The 19,822-nt window shown below is 45.9% G+C and overlaps 5 protein-coding genes across 6 annotated transcripts; 2 read left to right on the forward strand and 3 right to left on the reverse strand.

Annotated features, from left to right (window-relative positions):
• The first annotated feature begins 130 nt into the window (after window positions 1-130).
• LOC135370883 (mevalonate kinase-like) lies at window positions 131-3,791 on the forward strand. The gene is made up of 5 exons (XM_064604782.1): window positions 131-282; window positions 1,341-1,535; window positions 1,616-1,726; window positions 2,615-2,768; window positions 3,184-3,791. The coding sequence occupies exons 1-5, from the start codon at window positions 220-222 to the stop codon at window positions 3,285-3,287; spliced, it is 627 nt and encodes a 208-aa protein (XP_064460852.1). The 5' UTR covers window positions 131-219; the 3' UTR covers window positions 3,288-3,791.
• On the reverse strand, window positions 3,290-6,502 carry LOC135370881 (ribosome maturation protein SBDS-like). Its single transcript, XM_064604780.1, has 5 exons — window positions 6,196-6,502; window positions 5,104-5,233; window positions 4,845-5,045; window positions 3,533-3,703; window positions 3,290-3,471 (listed from the first exon to the last, which is right to left on the reverse strand). The coding sequence occupies exons 1-5, from the start codon at window positions 6,321-6,323 to the stop codon at window positions 3,343-3,345; spliced, it is 759 nt and encodes a 252-aa protein (XP_064460850.1). The 5' UTR covers window positions 6,324-6,502; the 3' UTR covers window positions 3,290-3,342.
• Window positions 6,503-7,349: 847 nt separating this feature from the next.
• On the reverse strand, window positions 7,350-10,033 carry LOC135370873 (TATA box-binding protein-associated factor RNA polymerase I subunit B-like). Its single transcript, XM_064604760.1, has 4 exons — window positions 9,084-10,033; window positions 8,717-9,019; window positions 7,942-8,629; window positions 7,350-7,877 (listed from the first exon to the last, which is right to left on the reverse strand). The coding sequence occupies exons 1-4, from the start codon at window positions 9,639-9,641 to the stop codon at window positions 7,558-7,560; spliced, it is 1,869 nt and encodes a 622-aa protein (XP_064460830.1). The 5' UTR covers window positions 9,642-10,033; the 3' UTR covers window positions 7,350-7,557.
• A 74-nt stretch (window positions 10,034-10,107) lies between these two features.
• On the forward strand, window positions 10,108-15,482 carry LOC135370880 (septin-2-like). 2 transcript variants are annotated; one of them, XM_064604778.1, is made up of 13 exons: window positions 10,108-10,422; window positions 10,638-10,722; window positions 10,807-10,893; window positions 11,325-11,448; window positions 11,724-11,858; window positions 11,929-12,046; window positions 12,108-12,209; window positions 12,810-12,906; window positions 12,969-13,020; window positions 13,119-13,139; window positions 14,820-14,924; window positions 14,982-15,051; window positions 15,110-15,482. In XM_064604778.1, the coding sequence occupies exons 1-13, from the start codon at window positions 10,381-10,383 to the stop codon at window positions 15,227-15,229; spliced, it is 1,158 nt and encodes a 385-aa protein (XP_064460848.1). In that variant the 5' UTR covers window positions 10,108-10,380; the 3' UTR covers window positions 15,230-15,482. The 2 variants fall into 2 exon arrangements, with proteins under 2 accessions (XP_064460848.1, XP_064460849.1); XM_064604779.1 differs by lacking the exon at window positions 13,119-13,139 and having other exon boundaries at window positions 10,113-10,422.
• A 1-nt stretch (window position 15,483) lies between these two features.
• LOC135370882 (protein unc-119 homolog B-like) lies at window positions 15,484-19,781 on the reverse strand. Its single transcript, XM_064604781.1, has 5 exons — window positions 19,403-19,781; window positions 18,901-19,014; window positions 16,628-16,742; window positions 16,390-16,562; window positions 15,484-15,781 (listed from the first exon to the last, which is right to left on the reverse strand). Exons 1-5 carry the CDS (start codon window positions 19,593-19,595, stop codon window positions 15,657-15,659), a joined length of 720 nt encoding a protein of 239 aa, XP_064460851.1. The 5' UTR covers window positions 19,596-19,781; the 3' UTR covers window positions 15,484-15,656.
• Between the last annotated feature and the right edge of the window lie 41 nt (window positions 19,782-19,822).

Raw genomic sequence — 19,822 nt, forward strand, 5'->3', positions numbered from 1 at the left:
CACAGTTTTACGTCCTACGTCACTGCCCTCTGTCTAGCACAAGGTTACACTTTGTTTACCCATGCAGGGTTTTCCCGTGCGTACGAATTGAAGTCAAGTCGCAGTTGCCTATTGGTGCGGGACTAGGATCCTCGGCATCCTTTGCCGTAGGGATTTCCGCAGCCTTTCTTTCCCAATGGGGGCTTCACGAAGACAAGGATTTGATAAACGGTTGGGCCTATGAAGCCGAACGCATCCTGCATGGGAAGCCTTCTGGGATTGACAACAGTATCTGCACCTATGGTACCTATCATGCTCCATCATTGCTTATCTATCTATGGGTTCTGAACCAAAATCGAAAGCGTTCAATGTAGCTTGATCCTTCACACAAATCGAAAGGGTGCTTCAACGACCACGCCAAAAATTTTTAACCGAAAAGCACACTATGGAAAAATATGTAGGGAACTTGTGCCGCGTATGAGTAATTTTATGAAATTTCAATTGAAAGAAATTTAATTTCCTGAATTGATTGAATTTGTCAGAACAGTGGTAAAAGTTTTTGTTGTTGTTTGGAGGAACAGAAAGCTCATGGCAGATTTACTTGATACCATTACAAAATACATCCCCTACTACCATGGTAATAACGGGGGCGGGGGGGGGGGGGGGAGAAAGTTTAAAACCTCATTTCGAGACATGCAAATGTAATTTAAGTATAGCAAACTATACCAAGCCAAGCAGATTCAATTCAAGTAATTGAATTTATTTCAATAAATACAGGAAAGAATTATTCGTAGTAAGTAGCAAAAGTTCCCTACTGATAAACGTCACTGACCACGTTTTTCCCATGGCGTGCTTTTTTTATCTATTTTTTTTTACATGGTTACATGAAATACGCTGTATATTTCGGGACAGCTCAACGCCACCCGCAACATTACGGGAGTCCGTGACGGACTTAGGCGGACGCATGACACCAACATGCTTCACACTGTTGCATGCACATTGATCATGTTGTGAAAACACTCACTGGACACAACATACTTGGAGCGCATCTGCAAGCTTGCTAGGCAAACACGTAAAATATTTGCTTTAACAAAACGTGCAAGCCTGCTTCTTTGCATGCCTGGTCTCTGCCGTCTTCTCGTTCGTGCCACTTTCTATGTGCATGTTAAGTTTTACTCCGACAGAGATATATCCTGTAGCGCTCACGTTGTCTGTAAGCCTGTATCTTCATATCGGAAAAGCGTTAGCACGCTTTCGTTGCTCTGACCGTATCTCCCTCAACCTCACTTTGCATGTGCCATATTTTCCATGCACTATGCTGCTGTATTTTAAACTATACCATTCTGCAATCTTCTGATAAGGTGGCGCGCTCCTGTTCCGTGACGGGAAGATTGTGGAGCGGAATGAAAGGTAATGCCGTAGACTGTAGACTGACCATTCCACTAACAGGGACACTCTTCAGGATTCCTCCAGGTTACAGAGTCATCCTGGTAGACACACAAGTGTCGCGGAACACACGTAGCCTGGTACAGCATGTGAGGGAACGATACGAGCGGGTGAGCACTCAATTGTGTAGTGTCTTCATTTTGTGTTTGCGTTACTTTTATCTCGTTACACGAGTCCTGTGACGTTCCAGCTGCCCAGTGTAGTGCGTCCCATTCTGGAAGCCATTCACGCTATCTCTGAACGCTGCTGGCAGTTGCTTCGAGAGCAAGCAGACCTTGTTGCGCATATCGGACAAGCTTCTGTAAGTCACTGTGAGATGGCATGTGCAAATCTCGCTTCTCAATATGAGAACAGGTGTCAGACAGGTGTCTGTTGAAAGAAAATGTTCAGGGGCGTCGGAAGATGGGGGCGGTGGAGCAGCCGCCCCCGAGTTTTTGACCCCCCCCCCCCCCCCGAATTTTCGCTCTGAGGGTCCCGCCACCCAATTTCACTCGTAAGTCTCATCCGACACAGATTCGCTTTCAGCTCTGTTACCACAGAACGACAAAATTCACCCAAATAGGTACTATCACCCCTTCTTCCTCATCTAGTACCATGCACCGTAGCGCTCTCCTCTAGGTTAGGTTGGGTTAGATTAGGGCTCCCGCCCGCCACGAAGAACTTCCAAAGCCTCTGAAAACGTTGAAAATGAAAGGAAAAGTCCAGAAGTAATTCACGATGGTAACGTTCTACAAGTAATTACTTGTGGAACGTTTCTTCTTCACTCATGGAGTACGCTAAAGTAGAAGGGAAAGCGCTACCGTACTGATACTGCGGACCCAAAGTTCTCGAGCCACATTGACTACCTCTCCATGTCGCTCAAATGCTGCACAAACTACATCACTGCATGTCCGTTATGTTATGTCATTTTTCACTCCGTGACTCAATTTTTTCGATGCATTCACAAGGTCATTGGTACAGTGACGTTTACAGAACGTGTTCCGGCGCATTCCTTCCTCAGAGTGACACCCTAGCAGCAAATGGGACCGTACGGACTTACAGACATGTGCCTGGGTAATCCAGCCACCTGCACGCGAGTTCATACGGTACCATTACCTGCTAACGTGTCACTCTGAGGAAGGAATGCACCGGAGCATGTTCCGTAAAATTTGTCCAGCACTGTACATCGCAGCTGATGGGCCTGTTTCAGGAGCTGATACAGATGAATGCAAACCTGCTCAATGCGCTTGGTGTCGGACACCCTCGCCTGGACGACGTTGCTCGTATTGCTGCCGACAGTGGCCTGACTGCTAAGCTAACGGGGGCTGGAGGCGGTGGCTGCGCTATTATTCTCCTCCCTACAAGTGCGTTCCAACTGCCGCTAGTTGAGTATACATAGAGCCTGAAGTTTTCGGGAAATATTTTTTCCTACATTCGGGGGGTAAAAATTGGGTAAATAAACATGTGCACTAAATTCATGCAAATTCAGGTGAAAAAACTTCCAGTACATTAAATTTGGGGAGAAATCGGGCTCAGTTATTCAAACTAACTGTAGCGGTTTGGTACAAACGGTGATGTAACTGCATTTTTCTGCCAAACAAGTAAGTTAGTGCATTCCTACAGACATCCCAGTGAGGGCAATTTGCCGGGTAAAAATCGGGTGTCACCCTAAAGAGGCAACCTTCAATTTGGGGTGCAAATTCGGGGAAGAACCCTAAAACTTCAGGCTCTAAGTATACACATGGTGTGTATACTCATTCATACTATATACTCTTTCAGAGGAATCAGCCACAGGCATACAGCATCGATTACGTGAAGCTGGTTTCATCTGCTGGGAAGCCTCTCTGGGATGTCCAGGCGTAACACTCGACACGGAAAGTTAACCTTCATTTTAGACATATTTATACAACGGGACCGCGTTAAATATACACATCTTAACTACTGAAGCAGCTGGTCTCCTTCCTCAACTTCCTTGAGGCTGAGTACCTCCAGGTGGCCACGTCCTCTGGACTCCTTCCGCACCAACTCGTCAACGACGCGGAAGTTCCCGGGGTCTGTCAAGAACACCTGCGGGGGACTTTTCTGCTAAGCGGCAGAACTATATAGAACCGTGAATGTAGATACGTACCATCTCTAGGTCTCCGGACTCCTGGTGAACCTTGTCCATCTCTATGCCTGAAGAAAGAGCCTGAATGCGTGGTCGCACCACCGTCTTCCCCTGGGGAACTAGTATTCGCAGCCTCATCTGGCACCGTTCTAGTGGCATTACTTCTTTCAGCATACGTATCACCTCCAAACACTGTAAATATCGTTTGTGTCAATTTAGTAGCTACTCCTTAAGGAACTACTTCTGTGAAGACCACAAATAAACCATGAGACATGTTGTACCGGTGCATCTTGAGTCACGTCCCTGCGACAAGCTCAGAAAAAAAAGGGGGGTTATCGACACACTAAATTCTGACGCCCCACTCTTCATATCTAACTCAGACCATCAAATTGCATGCTGCTCGGGTCAAAGTAGGTGTAGACTATGGGGCTTTAAGCCAATAACATGAGCATGTACTGGAATGGTACAAATTGTTTAGATTTAGACACATCATCTTTTAAAGTACATTGTGCGTGGAGATTTTACTGCATGCTAAAGAAATCTCAGGTGGGCACAATTAATCCACAGACCAACTGCCGTGGCATTGCTCACGGTGAAAGTAGACTCGAGACGTAAAGACGAAAATTATCATTAGAAGCCTATCACATTCCCCAGTTTATTCACTAATAAATTGTATGCCCTAACTTCTTTTTATCAACTGTCCTCCTTTAGAATTTAGGACCGGCATGTCCTCCTAATTGGCTATGCAACTAGGTCAGCTGTCTGTGCAGCTCCCCAATTTCCCTCCTTCCCTTTTGCCCGTGAAGATATCTCATTGGTCCCTCTCTGGTGAAAGATTTATTCACCAGAAAACACACACCTAAATACCAAAACCCTGCCTCTGCCTTCTTCTCCGATTGGCTGACAAGGCCTCCTCTATCACAGAAAATCCCTTGGAGCATCAACATCCCATATCTGCATCCGAGCTAAACAACACCCTACAACCAGACTGATAGCTCTTATCACAATCTCCCCCTTTTTGCCAAGAATTCCTCAACCCTTTTGGAACAAAAAAAACAAAAAACAGAGGGAGTACTAGTGCACCTGTATGCCTCTTTAATCTGTAATGCTTCCTGATATAAAACGGCCCTGACTTTTTTGCTCCTCTTTTTCGTCTCCCTGAACATTACTTCACACTCCATACAGACACTCAAATGCTCAGCAAATTACTTTCTATTGTTTGTAGCAAATTGCGTGCTTCACAATATCGTATCTGTTAGAGCTATTGTTTTACCCTTTGTGTATACCCTTAAATAGAGATGAAAAAGAGCTGGGAGATAATTCTTGAAATCACCTGTTGCTTGGCGTTCTTGTTTGGTTTGAGAGAATAATGCACGTCACGCATAGCCTTCTCCACAAGGGTGACCGGGTAAGACCTTTTGGTTTCGGGATTGACGCATCGGTCAGCGACTAACGTAGCAATGTCGCGGAACGTGGCCTCCTGTTGTGTGTGCCTTTCTTTTTCCGAGACTTGCAGCTCACCTTTGCTGAGCACCTGCAGAAAACGATGGTTGTAGAAGGGACACTCTTTCTGGAACTCACTGTACGAGTACTTCGAGGCAAACTTTAGAGGCATCATCAGTGCCGAAGCACTTTATTAGGTCCTCTTTCTTCGCTGCTTGCCCTTTAGACACATTGGTGTACACAGTGTGAGTCTGCAGAACTTCATCTATATCCTTCTCCCTGAAAGAAGGCCAGAAAATTATGCCAGAGGCTGATGACACAACTTCAGTAAGGTAAACAAATGACATAACAGTAATGTCACCATAAATGTCCAAATACAATTCCCAAATTGGGGGAGGGCAATGTTTCCTCCCTGCTTGTATGCACTATAACAGCGTTCCCAGTCTCTCACATGCAATATGACGCATTTGCGTACCACTAACATACACAAGCGGCACAAATAAAGACAGCACACATGGACCTATAGGTGTCCACTGTGCTTCACCTAGAAATGGGCAAACTTGACAGTGAAGAAGTGTGGGCTGGATGGTTGATATTTAGAAAGTTCATGGTGCAAAGAAGCAAGTTCGTCTTTGTTTCGCTTCGTTGTGCCATCAAGTCAGTAGGTATCAGCCAACCAGTCGATACTTCTCAAATGTTGACACATGCACGTCCACGCATGTTGTTGCGTTTGTACTGTCATCATGTGTCCTTTGAGTTTTAATGTTGTTAAGCGTAAATCACAAAGGTCTTATTTTGTTGTCACCACAGCCACGTAAATTCTGGTGCCAAAGTGAGCTTGCTAACAATTTGCATTTTTTAGGACAGTCTAGGCCGGCAGTGTTCTGAAAGCAGGAAGATTCCACGAAACTCGGATCAGGAAATTTTGTTCTCCAGCACGCTACGACACGTTTGAACAAGCCGCGTGACGAAGGGTCTTATGTGGGAGAGGGACCAATGGAGTTGCGTCACAGGCAATAGGGGAAAGAGGGAAATGGGAAGCTGCGCAGACAGTTGACCTACTTGCATAGCGTACTGCAAACCTTCCAGTCCTTTCTTTTCACGACACACCTCTTATTCAAGATTGATGACACATTTTACGTACCTCGTTTTCGCTTCCACCTTCAAAAAATTTGGTGACGCAATATTCACTGTCACTATTTCTAGCCTGTATATTACTTACTGGTTGATCCGGAACTTACACTTTATTCCGCCAAGCCACCACTTTATTTTTGTAGCAGGCTACTTCAAACCTTTTGCCACCTTTCTTCATTCTCACGACTGCGACGTTCGTCAGTCGAATCTGATTCGTTGGCGTGAATATCGACATATTCGAGCAAAAGCACCTGCTGGTTTACACGTATACCACGTTTCTTTTGCGAACAAGGGAAGTTGATGATAAAAACCTTAGGAATACTTATAATCTTGTAACATCACACATCCTCGCACACTGCACACCAGCGAACATTTGCAATACGCAGCGGCTGTTTTTGTCGGCGGCGGCATTTAGCACTTTCTGAGTCGGCGGAAGCGGCCAGTGTTACCAGCGGAGCAAACAATTTGAAGCTAATATGGAAAAGGCGTCCAATTTAATATACTCTGCATCTGCAACCAGTGACGTCCTTTGGAGGTTGGAGAAGCTTGTGTCAGAAGAACGTGAAAGATCATACAAGTTTTACTTGGATTTTTTTTTCCCCTTTATAAATTTAGAATTTTACACCATGACCAATTTGCCCTAAAGTGCCTCTAATGTAGAACTGGATGTCCTGTCCTCATTTGTGCTGCTATGTTCTTGTTAGCATCCATTCTACGTTGCCTCAGTCTCATTATAAGCTATACTGATTGCTAATGACAGCTAGTACAGGTAAAAACTAATGAATGCCAACTCTGATATTCTGTTATAAAATTTATATGGATGGATGACTATCACTTCAATGGTCCACCATTTTCACTTGTCAAAGAGGACAAGAGGCTCGATGCAAGACGCTCATAATCTTTGCTGGACCACAGGTCATTTGCTCTACAGCTCCAGCTTAGAATAGACGAGTTCAGAAAATCCCAGAGTGCTTAGCGCCGCTTTGAACTGTGGGAGTTTACTAATACGAAATAAACGGGTGGCCTCCAAGCTGTTCCGATTCCCCCCCACCGGTCCATTGTCCACGACCTGTCAAGGTCAGCGAAAGCGGAATGTGAAGGATTATTCTTTGTTACCCTGCTCAGAAAGCGCCCAGAATGCAATGCGTGCGCAAAGAGCACCGGGATTTTCTGAACTTGTCTATTCTCATATGGGAGCAACAATATGCATGTGGGGTACGAAAGCACAAACATGCAACTGAAAGAAATTCACACACCAACCTCACTTCTTATCCTTTGTTCTGTTCTCACCGAAATGTAACTCATTTTAAATGATCATACATATCGTACATTGTATGCATACGTACATATTGTCCTCCAGCGTTGTTTTCACTCTCTCAGTATGTCTCAATAGTATTTACATATGGAAGCACCATTTAATGTGATAGTTGACCCGCATCGTGACACCATCACAAATATTTCTGAAGTTCTCAAAGTAGAGCATCAGATGCTCTACCACTGGTTTCACTTTTAGTTCTGCAATGTCGTTCCTTCAAGGAAGCACGAAGCTTTTCAAGGAAGTCATCGTACAGTCTGTCTCGTTTCCAGCCTTCGTGAAACCTGCTGTGGATCGTCTTATTGAAGAAGATGGCTTTTTCCACTCTCACTATCTCCTGGTACAAGTGGTCACACTTGCAACCTATAATGGCTGACAAAAGTTTCAGAATCCAAGCAAACGACCTTGGCAGAAAGGGCTTGATCAGCAAAGAGTATTGTTGGTTGCTGTGCAGGACCCAGTAGTCAGCGTGAACTGCAGTCAAACAATTATTACTAGAAACAATGCACGCTACATGAGAGAGAGAGAGAGGTCTTACCTTCATCAAACAAGTGACCACAAAGCGGTACACCCAAAAAGTACAGCACATGATCCTGCGTGAAGTCCTGCCGTTGGTACACCCTATCGTGTAACTTTACGTCCGCAGAGAAAGGGAAGCTCGAAGGTGGTGGAAGCGGGACGCGATGGTCCTTACGACGCAGGCTACCCAGGCAGGATTGCATCCCTTGCCTCAGCGCCGCATCCTTGCCCTCTGTGACCCGGTCGGACGCACTTGACGGTAAATTAGCTGCGCAGAAAGCGTCTCCCAGCTTGGGGAAGAAGCAGCAGTCCGTGAGCACTGTTGCCCGTAGCCTCTCTTGCTTCTCCCAGCGCAGCCACGAGAACAGGTGCAGCTTCGAAGCCTCGTTGATTCTGTCAGCCTCGAGCGACAGTTCTTGCTCGCGTGCCCCGTCGAGGCCGAGCGTCAGCTTGAGCAGAACGAGGAGCAACGCCGTTGCACGCACTTCCTCCGCAGGAAATGCGACGGATCGCAACGGCTTACGAGACGTCCACGGTTGCGAATTAAGGATAGGCCAGCTGTCCAGTAACCACCTGCTCAATACCAAAATTTCCAACGGAAGATTCAGGTCGAGAACGTAACGGGCTATTAACGGCTGCAGTGGCCGTGCGTCCAGTTCCTTGGGGGAGTCGAGGAAGCGCGCCAGTCGTCCAGCCTCGTAAGACACCTGCACATGTGGGAAATACGCTCCCTTTACTTTATGTTATTCATTATACGCACTAAGCTGCTCTATGATATAATGTCGCAACCCCACCTGTGGTGCCTTTGGTGGAGCTGCTCTGTGCAGCAAGGCTGCTGACATGTGCCCTGTGCAAGGATGCTGATAAGGCAAGTGGCCTTGCGCAGCCCAGAAAAGGAGATCGCCCAATAGGATGGGCTCCTGAGCAACGAGGCACCCCAAGTGCAAGAAAGCGAGTAGCTTGCGCAGGTCCAGGAAAGCGTCGCGCAGAAGGACGTTCATTTGTGCCTTGTTTGTCTTCACTCCATGCTTTTTAGCCCAGGACAAAAATTCAGCTGCACCGTCGGAGTATAACTTGGGTTTTGCTTCCTCGGGAACCTGTAGAATAATACTCCCAGAATTAATAGATATGGAATATCACCACGGGGAGGGGGAATTTCACCTCGTCAGCTTCATCTGGGGGATTGTCTTCGTCGTAGTCCACGTCTGCCGTGCGCGAGCGTCTGCCCTTAGGCTGGAAGACCCGAGTTCGGATGCCAAGGGCCCGAAGGGCACAGCGAATGTTCTCTCGTGGTTCCCGTTTCAACGAAAGCAGAAGGTCTCGCTGGTGATTGGTAGCGCCCAAACGAGGGGCTATATCTTCATCCGGGTTCTGGCTCAAAAAGGCTAGTTCACACCGATGTAGGAATGTAAGCCACAACGTCCGCACCACTTCCCGGAGCAGCGGCGATGCTCCGAGTTTTTCTAATACGTCGAGCTGCGCCAACAACACGTCACTAAATATTTCGTGAGAAAACACCTCTTCTCGCTTGACGTCGTCAACGCCACGACCACGCTTCTTCGGCGTATGCGTACCGTGCCCGAATGACGGCTGGTCCGAAAAGTTTTCTTCGAGTTCCTCAACGCGCAGCTCCTGGCTCTGTGTATTGCACTCAGCGCAGTAAAAGTGCCCTGCGATTTCTTCGAAGTTTCCTCCGCCACACGTCACGCAGAATACCATAGTAGGTTTTTACAGGGCAGTTCTTTCTTCGCACTGTTCCACGAGTCGTGGTCGTGCTCATGTGTTAAAATCTGGTTCACATTCAGGAAAGCCCAAGCGTTTGTAGCAGGGCGAGCGCTTCTTTCGTGTGCGACAGTCAAGATTCTTGGAAAGGTTAAGGTATGGGAATCCTACCTACGAACAGCTTCAGTAGCAATCCATGAAAATCCTCACATAAACAACGCGCGCGCATCTGAAACGCCAGCACCGCAGCGTCATTTGTGGCGAGCAGCCGAGGCTCGCGTAGAAAAGAAATGGGACTCAGATACTCATACATTTTGTTGCACAAAAAGACTAGACTAAATAATTAATTTTTTGACATAATGACGGGAACACCTTCAATAAAATATTAGGAAAAATCTTGCCTTCTGGGCAAACTTCACAAGGAGTCACTGGTAGCTTAGCGACTGTACTGACTTTACTGTCTTGTATGGTGCCCGATCCCTTTCCTAAAATGTTTCCAAAAGTCTTGCTAGAGGCAGAATAAAATCGCGGGCTTGGCCCGCTTGGCGCAGGCGCCGCTGCCTCCCCTTCCTCCCTCCCTCTGTGCTCCGGAGCATTGCGGGGAAGACGTCCGCCATTTAGCAGGAGCTGTCATAACAAAACAATGTGCCACTTTTCGTCGTGAACGTGATTGGTCCGAAACTGCTGGTCATGGGCAGTTGTTGAAACATTTCAAAACACACAGCGACCCTCCAGAATGCCGAGCACAGACCTGCGACATTCTCCGTGCCCGTCAGAGGCAAGTGTAAACAGCAGCATCGTTGAATTAGAATACAAGTGCATGTGAACTACCGCTTCATTGCATTGGGATTATACGAACATCTCAGCGTGATTGAATTTAACTGCGCTTGAGCCACTTCACGCAGTTGCTTTTACCTCCACTTTTCCTTCTTTTTTTTTTTTCTTTCTTTTTGTGTGTTCGTATAGCAAAGATATTTGAATTCCTATTTCCAGGGCGAAATTGGCTTCGCAACACTTCCTGAGCAGGTGCATCGAAAATCTGTGAAGAGAGGGTTTGATTTCACACTCATGGTGGTTGGTGAGTAGGCTTTGTGGGACAATTGGATGATTGGCTCGCAGATGTTGCTGAGGGCATGGCTGAGAGCACATTTTTGCCAAACAGGAGAGTCTGGTCTGGGGAAGTCGACTTTGATCAATAGCCTTTTTTTGACGGACTTATACCAAGACAGGAAAATACCTACTGCAGAAGGTAAGTAGTGGAAAAACTTCGAAATTCTAGTGTCTCTTTAAATGTGAGACACCGTTCCAGTACCTTCACGGTTCAGACATGTAGTCAATGCAGTGTTGGTTGTCAGGGCGTCTGGACCTCCCGATCTGCCCCTGGTTGGTAGAGTCAAATTACGGTTATGTGTCCTTGAAAGTAATTATATGGTCACATGCAGTATGTGAACACTAAATGCTAGTGATACGTCTCAGTCTCATCATACATAATTGAGGTATTCCTGAATTACTCATGTTAGGGGCCTTTAAAGTGGCTAAACATTTAAATTCTGCCCATAGAGCGTCATTAAATAGATGTGATGGGACCAATTATAGTTACCTAACAACTTAACAGCCCTCGCGGAGGGCAGTAGCAACTAGTGCATGTTTGTGCTGCCAATGTGTATATGCACTCTGCAGAAAAAGTGGACAGAACAGTGAACATTGAAAAGAAGACCATGGAGATAGAAGAGAAGGGAGTTCGCTTGAGACTGACTGTTGTTGACACCCCTGGATTTGGGGATGCAGTGAACTGCGAAGAAAGGTACATTTACTGCACCTTGAAAGCGATACACTTTTTATATGGTGAAAGCGTAGCTCAAACAGAGACATTTGGACAAATCAAAATACGCGCAACAGCTAGCTTACGGTTAGGGAATGGTGCGCATGCATGTTCTTTCAAGCTTACCAATCTAATATTAACTCTCGCATGTCTGCATCGGTCTTGAGCGCATGCTGTAGCCGGCATAATCTTACCTATATAAATGTACTCAGCAGTGTGCTGCTTCAAAATGTTGATGATATCAACGTGTTGCACAGCTGGCGCACCATAGACAAGTACATCGACGAGCAGTTCAACCAGTTCTTCAAGGATGAGAGTGGTCTCAACCGAAAGAACATTGTGGACAACCGCGTCCACTGCTGCCTCTACTTCATCCCTCCATGGGGCCACGGGTATGTACATATACTATACACCCGCCTAAAGGCATTTTAAGAGCTCCAACACTTACGGGACTGGATTCAGTTTACGTCAATTAGACATAGAGTTCATGAAACGGCTCCACCAGAAGGTGAACATTGTGCCCGTCATAGCCAAGGCCGACACATTGACTCCCGCAGAAGTGCGGGCTACCAAAGAGAGGGTGAGTTCCGAGGATTTGTCTCGGGAAAAGCAGATTTTAAATCCAGCTCTGCAACCCGTAGATCTTGCGAGAACTTGAAGAGAATGAAGTGACCATATACCAGCTTCCAGAATGCGACAGCGACGAAGATGAGGACCTCAAGCTACAGGACAAAGAGCTCAAAGTGAGGAATATACTGTACATACGTGCATTCAGTCAATGTACAGCTTGCTCCAATGTTAACTTTAAACAGTGACGGCTGGTGGACCGATTGGATAGCTACCTTATCGGCGTTAAGTAGAACTACAGAGAGAGAGTGTTGTGGGCCATCCTACTCTTGCTTGGGGGTGCTTGTCAAGAAGCCTCCTCCTCAATTCATAGTGGCGCGTCTGTTTCTCGACAACGAAGCACGAGAGGGATAGCCCACAACACTCTCCACCCATAGATCTGCTTAGTGCCCAGCCACCACCACATTATAGTTAACGTTGCAGCAAGCTGTACATCCACTGTCAGACTTAATCGTAACGTGCAAGTGCGTGGTCCACACAGACTGCAACAGCATGAAGCGTTAGCCCCTGAGACATGCATCGCCTTGTGACAAAACGTGTTCAGTTGACAGTTACATTAAGTCTCACTAAAATTATTTCAAACTCCCGGGCAATACACTGCAGTGCCTGCCACGTGCTCATGCGTCACAGCTAAGTCTGACAGAGGCTGTAAAACAATGTATACCACCTTTCTGTCTTCTGCTGTGCCTGATTCATTATTTTTTTCATTGCTGCAGGGCAGCATTCCCTTTGCAGTCATATCTAGTAGCCAGGTGGTGGAGGCGAATGGGAGGCGTGTCCGAGGGCGCCTCTACCCGTGGGGCATTGTCGAAGGTGACTCCCCTCTCTCTCGTGCGCCCCAGGACGTCTTATTAACCTGATTCTTTTCTGTCTAGTGGAGAACCCAAAACATAGCGATTTCCTCAAGTTGCGGACCTTTCTTATTAGGTGGGTAAAGAAGGTGGGATGCAGGGAAGGCACCCTTGGCTGGCACCTTGCGGTGACCATGCTCTTTTTTTCTCTCCCTCGCTGCCCTACAACGGCAGAATAATCCTTGGTCTCTTCAGGTAGATGCCTTTGCCTGTCTTCCTCTACCAGATTTATCTGAATGGCCCCAAAATCAAACGGAGAAACAGCGCAGGACACGAGTAGGGATCCGCGTTTTCGGTTTAAACCAGAAAGGCCAGAGATATTTTTTTACCGTCCAGGTTTAATGGAAAAATTCCGGTTGCGCATGCATTTTATTACCCAGTATGCACACATGTCACTTTGTCCTCAGTTCCCAAACGACCAGGGAAAGTGCGGTGCTCACCTACTCCGTCTCATTCTTACTTCTTTCTCAGAGGGCAGCACAATTCATAAGGTTACTATGAAATTTTGTCTGTACGGCTTGCTGATTATGATGGGAAACTGGGCAAGCCTGCCTCATCTTCAACACGACTTGCTCATGTGCTTCGTGTAAAATGAAGTTTGTTCAAGATGAGAAACCCATAACACCAATCAGTACAAGAACACAAATACAATATGCTTAACCTCAAACAGCAGGTCCTTCCAGGTTCCTTGGAAACTGAGCAGTCAAAGAAAAGAAAAATGAAATCTGGTATTATCAAAATTCTTAAAGGCACTTGGAAACTACCCATAACAATTGAGAAAACATGGAACACTTGGAATTTAGTGTGCAGGCAATCCGCACAGAGGAGAAAAAGAATGAAAAGAAAGAGAAGCAGTGCTACAGGACATGTAGTGCTGACCTTTCTTATCATAGGCCAAGCTAGAAGCTCATAAATGAGCTTTTTAGTTGCACTGCTGCCATCTGTCGTGTGACTTCAATCACTGCATATAATGCAATAGAACAATCACATTCCATTAGCGATGCAGATTTGGCTAGTTGGTTCATGACTCAGTTGGAAAGGGTGCTGCACGGATAGACTATACAAGAACGATGAAACACTGATACTGTGAGGCACTGTCCCGTGTGTTTCTTCGTTCATGTCCTGCCTATCCGTGTGCAACACTGATTTCTGATACAGAATTCTGATTATTTTCTTTTTCGAAAATCATTACCTTTACAGATACGTGATAAGCAAAAACCACTGTATCTTGGCATTGAGCTGATAAGCGCTTCACCTTTTCTACATGTGATGTTTCTGTAACAGACTGAGAACCAATATAATGATGCAACAAAGAATGATGCAGTAGAGTGCTGTGTTTGATATTCTCGAGGGTCTCTGTGTGTAAACAAATCTGTTTGTTTGGACAGCCATCTGAGCCATCCATGATTCTTCATTGCATCACTTTTACGCAGCCACTATGTAGCCAGATTGTTGTTAGTAACCCACATGTCTAAGAGAATGGCCACAGCACTGTGTCACATCTCCTTTGTCTCTTAAAAGCCCTAGTCATAACCACTCCTCTCACCACCTCTCTCATGAGGCTAATGTCCAATGGTCATTGTCAATATGACTGACCTACTGCACAAAAATGGTCCACAGCATGGCATGACACACGCTATACTACTGTGTACCATAGATGCTGTCTCCAGTAGCGTGATGTATTACATATAATGGCCACATTTTACACAGTCCTACACGATTGGGGGAAGAAAAATGCCATTCGGATAAATGTGGTACGCTAGGCAATGAACTTTAGAGAGAGCATATCCTTTTTGTGTTGCAAATGTCGAAACTTTTTATTCACCCTCAAACTATCCTTTAAAAAACAAATGTTGAGTCATCTTTGCATTTCAGCACCCACATGCAAGACCTCAAAGAAGTGACCAGAGATGTGCATTACGAAAACTATCGTGCGCAGTACATCCAGAAGATTTCTCAACAAGCGGCCCACGAGAGAGGGTAAGTGCACCCTCCGCAATCCAGAAATCCTCCGTAAATCCCCCTCGCCCTCCGCAGAAAAGACATGGGACCCACGTACGACGGTATCGGAGAGGCTGACCGTCTGCTCCAAATCAAGGACGAAGAGGTAAACCACGTAAGCCCGAGACGTTTGCAGGGAACCAATTTTATTGCTCTGCGTCCAGATCCGCCGCATGCAGGAGATGCTGAGTCAGATGCAGGAGAAGCTCCGCGCAACGACCAGCAGGGACACCACGCCGGAAGGTTCCACTCCCGACCGCGTGGACTCGATTGTCAATCTCTAATCCGACGCCTTGGAACTCCAGGGCACCTATTTATCTTCCCATATATTAACAGTGCTGGCTGGTGCACAATACATTCCATATACGCCTCAGCTTGCACTGGGTAGCTAGTCGTCAGCCGATCTAGGCATCTCATAAAGGCAGCAGATATCTATTTATGCCACCTACCTTATATATGAAGGCGCACATATGTATATCGATATTATATTTATTGACCCGTGGAATTGTCTTAAATAAAATACTGTCCACACCAGTACTGCGGTGCAAAATGTCTTGCAGAGAGGTTTGTAAGCTTTATTGGAAACTTACTGGCAGTGTGCACTACCGGGTCACCATACAGCTAGGGTGCTTCAGAAGCGAAAAATGTGGTGCGTATGTACAGCTTGGGTAAAGTTACAAGCACTCGAAGGCTTTTTGTTGTTGTTGTTGACTAAGATTGTTGGGAGCCCCCACCATTGTAGGCGTAATCAGCCTTGTTGTGCATGATTAACTTATCATCCACAAAATAGAAGCTGTCCGAGCGCGTCTCAAACGGGTTGTTTATCATCTCTTCACCTGAAACAGAATGGCACAGTTTTCATAAATAAGTAAATAATACTAGTAATATAATAGTAACAACTTCATTTTTGGTGATGATGGATGCGTTTCATTGCCAGGGGCACTACTGCACCCCAATAGCCCCATCTACCCCGTGAGTAGATAGTAATAGTAAATTTAAGTAATTAGTAACAACAACTTTATGTTGGTGATGGTGATGACTATCACCAGAGGCAATACTCTACCCTGTGGATAACTAGTGACAATAAAAGTAAATTAATACAAGTAAAGAACTAGAGCCTGAAGTTTTTCAGGAAATATTTTTTCTAAAAATTCCTTTTTATTTCGGGGGGGGGGGGGGGGGGGGGGTTAAAATCAGGTAAATAAAAATGTGCTCTAAATTCATGCAAGTTCGGGTGGAAAAACTTCCAGTATGCTGCAAGATATCATGCTCAGTTCCTCGAACTAACTGTACTGGTTTGGTACAGGTGATTTAACTGCATTTGCTGTCAAACAAGTTAGTGTGCATTCCTACAGACGTCTCAGTGAGGGTAATTTGCCGGGGAAGAAACGGGTTAAACCCCAAAACTTCAGGCTCTATAAATAACGTAGGCGTGCCAACTTACATAGTTCTTGAGGGAGGCTAGGGAACTCGTAGATGTGCTCGCAGCTGTTTTTGCTGTTTGGAATACAGAATCCAAACTCAAAGTCGAATGTCTTGAGCAGTTTCTCTCGAAAGAAGTGACGCTCTATCATGCGGAACTTGTTCACGGGCTGCTCCCCGACTGTGAACTCCACCCTGCATTATCGCACGCATCCCATCTTGCACCGTCATCTTCGCTACATAAGTTACAATGCACTTACGTGGCCCCTACTGTCTTGAGCTTGAGGAACTGTGGTGTGAACTGGTAGCGAACGAACCGTCCCGCATTGGGATCCTGCCATTCGGCTGTTACTTCCTCTTCAGATGTTGTGGATGCTTAAGACAATGCAAGCAACATTCAATACACTGCATTCTAATATGCAGGGTGTCTCTTAAGTTCATGCATATTTGTATGCAAACTACAGGATGGGTGCTACAAAAGGTCAGTCACATTTTCGTGCGTGACATTTTACCTACTTGACAGACAGACTTCTGCTGCCACTGAATAATTTACGCCAGGGAAACCTACGAAAAAATCGTGGTTACCAGCCACTGTGTAACAAAATAAATACAGCCACGCGAACTTTCGTCCTCACGCATTTCCTATGCGCTATACCGATGGATGGAGGCGAAAGTTTGCGTGGTCGTATTTATTTTGTTACACAGTGCTTGGTAACCACAATTTTTTCGTAGCTTTCTCTGGCGTAAATTCTTTACTCTAAGGCAGAAGAAGTCTGTGAATCAAGGAGGTATCGCATCTTGCAGAAAAATGTGACTGATATTTTAAAGCACCCACCATGTATGTTTCAGTATCGACAGTGAGATGCCATCCCCTGTAAAGGACCCACTGTACAATGATTTTGCTGTAGAATGTTTTCTAAGCCTCAGGCTAATTGCCCATACTTTGAAAATTGAAGAAATCCTTGATCCAAATGATGCTATAGAATACAGAGAACAGCACTGTACGGACCCTCGACAATCGTGGCCTCTCGTACGTGAGACATGACAGCAACATGAGTGTGTGGTACTTGAGGAGCGTTTACTCCACCACGCTCTATCGCGAAAGTGGACCCACGAGGTGTGACCACCAAGAACAGCCTCCATCACAGAAAATCCAGAACCTAACGGCGCAAGGCTAGTGGTAAGTGTCGCTTCTTCTTACAGTGGAGCACAAGCACCAAGGTTGGAAAGCAGTGCAAGTAGGCAATAACTACTCAGACCCTCTGAGATTTATGAATGCAATGAAAGCTGAATTTGTGAATGCAATGAGTTCAGATGAGGTTTCTATGGCCATGATGCACCAGAAAATGCAGTTCAAGGCAATGAAAGTGCAATGACTCTCCACCAGGGAGCACTGCAAGAGCAACACCCTCATGGAGTGGGGAATGCATTTCAGATTTGGACCCTCGTAGCTCTCTTGAAACATTCTTTTTGATATGCGTACAGAAATTAAAAAATTGACGTGGCTCTTTCCATTGAAGTGGTATACTGTTAACTGAATTAACAAATAAAATAAATTACATTAATTTGATTAATTTTGAAAACTTGTAAATACTACATCAAAAATCATATCTTATCCGGACTCCAAGGGAACAATTATGGTGGACAACCTCCAAATGTGTTAGATCATAGCCACAACATACTACGTCGCCATCTCGGAACAGCAGCACTAAATAATCTCCGAAAAATAGGACAGTAGCACCCAAGAAAAGGCTGCTGTTCGACTATGCCGATACATGAGGGCACGCTTCAGCGACTGCACTTGCATAAGCTCTCCTTTATGGCCTGGCACACCCACCATTGTCCCTTATACGACTCTCTTGTTTTTTTCCTATCCTAAAAGACATTTCTTGCTGTCAAGAACTGTTCAAACAACCTTCAAGTATTAGCACGTGTAGTGTCGCCTTCACTTCTGACCAATCCCTCGTTCTCATGACCCGGCTCCGATACGCGCTCGCCTGCCAGGCAAAGAGGGCAGCAGTGCTGGACTCGTCAAGGGGGTGGCTGGGTTCTTGTGACGCACACGTGCGTGAACACACACACACATAAAAACAACAAAATGATGTCACGATCCGCACCGTCAATGTGGTCGCGCCAACCAACCCACACAGTAATCGTTGGGTTATAGTAATAATTGGGAAGAATCGGAATAGGTGCAGAAAATGTCCTGAATGGCCTAAACCGATGCAGCACTAGCATCATTCAGAAAGAGGTAGATGTAAGTTTCACAAAAATCTGCATAGAGCAGTCAATTTGTGAAAGACAGTATTTTTGCATGTTACTAACAAGTTCGGTAGCTGAACTCCTGCTGTTGTCAAAGCCCTGCCTTATTTTTATGTCTCATGACCGACTTCGATGAAGTGGTCTTGTGATTGTGTTTTACGCGTTATACGTGTCGCTTAATCATGGCCATTTCGTAATTGTCTATTGTGTTTCCCACCCTGATATTCTAATCATTCCACCTGAACACAGGATGCTCCTCAAAGTGACTCACCTGGGGGAGGTGGCTTTGCTATCTCGAACAGCACCGTGCCACTCTCCATGTCCCGGATCTTAAATCGTGTGAAGTCAATGTCATACACGTTCGCCTCGGGCGAGCACAAGTAATCTGCAAAAAGAGCGCTTTAAATATAGGTCACCGCACGACTTGAGTTACTAGGAGGAAGGCACGTTCGGGCGATAAACATCTTGCACATGTTGTCATGATTACTCTACGTGGGGGGGTAATGTGATACGCACACGTAAAGAGCGGTCGCAGTCTTGAATACTGCTGGCTCAAGCAAATTCATTGAAATCATGTGAACGGAAGTCAGCTGATCGATTGCCCAGCAGCATGCAGCTACGGACAATTTTAACGAATTAAGCACCACGACTGCGCAAATTCCGAACACAAATAACACGGAGGAAACACTATACAGAGGGGATCATGTAGTAACTCGCAGTACTTAACGAGAGTATACCCAGAAAGCTTAATCAAAAGTACACGAGCCACTCACTTTCTGTGATCTTCTGCAGGCGGAGCACATCGTCAGGCGATATAACGTCTTTTTTAAATAGCTCCTCTTCCGTTACCGGTTCTAGGTCCGTTGGATGATCTTTCCGAGACTTTGCCTGCCGAAGAAATCCTCCCGACCGCTTCTTACTGTTCGGAGCATTTGAAGCTGCGGTTGAGTTCTTCACGGCGCTCATGTCAGTGAATTCACTAAGTTTCCCGAATGTGATAAATTATTTCGTGATGCTACTTCTGCCGAGCATATTACGAGCGGGTAAATAATCTAAAGCCTCCGCCGCGACAGATCGACTGCGAAAGCAGCTAACAACAACACACTGACCCTGGCACCGTCACCATGGCAGTCGGAACAATATGGCGTTGAAGAAAATGTGACGTCGCAGTGCAGTGTTGTCAGGCGAATCCA

Source organism: Ornithodoros turicata, chromosome 10 (assembly GCF_037126465.1).
Source record: "Ornithodoros turicata isolate Travis chromosome 10, ASM3712646v1, whole genome shotgun sequence".
Taxonomy (NCBI): Eukaryota; Metazoa; Arthropoda; class Arachnida; order Ixodida; family Argasidae; genus Ornithodoros; species Ornithodoros turicata.

Excerpts from the sequence above, each read along its gene's own strand:
- LOC135370883 (XM_064604782.1), top strand. The coding sequence starts at position 220 with ATGAAGCCGAACGCATCCTGCATGGGAAGCCTTCTGGGATTGACAACA. Across the intron at positions 1,536-1,615 it reads TGAGGGAACGATACGAGCGG|CTGCCCAGTGTAGTGCGTCC; the intron begins GTGAGCACTCAA and ends GTGACGTTCCAG. Across the intron at positions 1,727-2,614 it reads CGCATATCGGACAAGCTTCT|GAGCTGATACAGATGAATGC; the intron begins GTAAGTCACTGT and ends GGCCTGTTTCAG.
- LOC135370881 (XM_064604780.1), bottom strand. The coding sequence starts at position 6,323 with ATGTCGATATTCACGCCAACGAATCAGATTCGACTGACGAACGTCGCA. Across the intron at positions 5,234-6,195 it reads GTGGCTTGGCGGAATAAAGT|GGAGAAGGATATAGATGAAG; the intron begins GTAAGTTCCGGA and ends GCCTTCTTTCAG. Across the intron at positions 3,472-3,532 it reads AGTCCGGAGACCTAGAGATG|GTGTTCTTGACAGACCCCGG; the intron begins GTACGTATCTAC and ends AGTCCCCCGCAG.
- LOC135370873 (XM_064604760.1), bottom strand. The coding sequence starts at position 9,641 with ATGGTATTCTGCGTGACGTGTGGCGGAGGAAACTTCGAAGAAATCGCA. Across the intron at positions 8,630-8,716 it reads CTCCACCAAAGGCACCACAG|GTGTCTTACGAGGCTGGACG; the intron begins GTGGGGTTGCGA and ends CCACATGTGCAG. Across the intron at positions 7,878-7,941 it reads TGGTCACTTGTTTGATGAAG|TTCACGCTGACTACTGGGTC; the intron begins GTAAGACCTCTC and ends GTTTGACTGCAG.
- LOC135370880 (XM_064604778.1), top strand. The coding sequence starts at position 10,381 with ATGCCGAGCACAGACCTGCGACATTCTCCGTGCCCGTCAGAG. Across the intron at positions 10,723-10,806 it reads TTTCACACTCATGGTGGTTG|GAGAGTCTGGTCTGGGGAAG; the intron begins GTGAGTAGGCTT and ends TTTGCCAAACAG. Across the intron at positions 11,449-11,723 it reads GCAGTGAACTGCGAAGAAAG|CTGGCGCACCATAGACAAGT; the intron begins GTACATTTACTG and ends CGTGTTGCACAG.
- LOC135370882 (XM_064604781.1), bottom strand. The coding sequence starts at position 19,595 with ATGAGCGCCGTGAAGAACTCAACCGCAGCTTCAAATGCTCCGAACAGT. Across the intron at positions 19,015-19,402 it reads CCTGCAGAAGATCACAGAAA|ATTACTTGTGCTCGCCCGAG; the intron begins GTGAGTGGCTCG and ends CTCTTTTTGCAG. Across the intron at positions 15,782-16,389 it reads TAGCCTCCCTCAAGAACTAT|GTGAAGAGATGATAAACAAC; the intron begins GTAAGTTGGCAC and ends ATTCTGTTTCAG.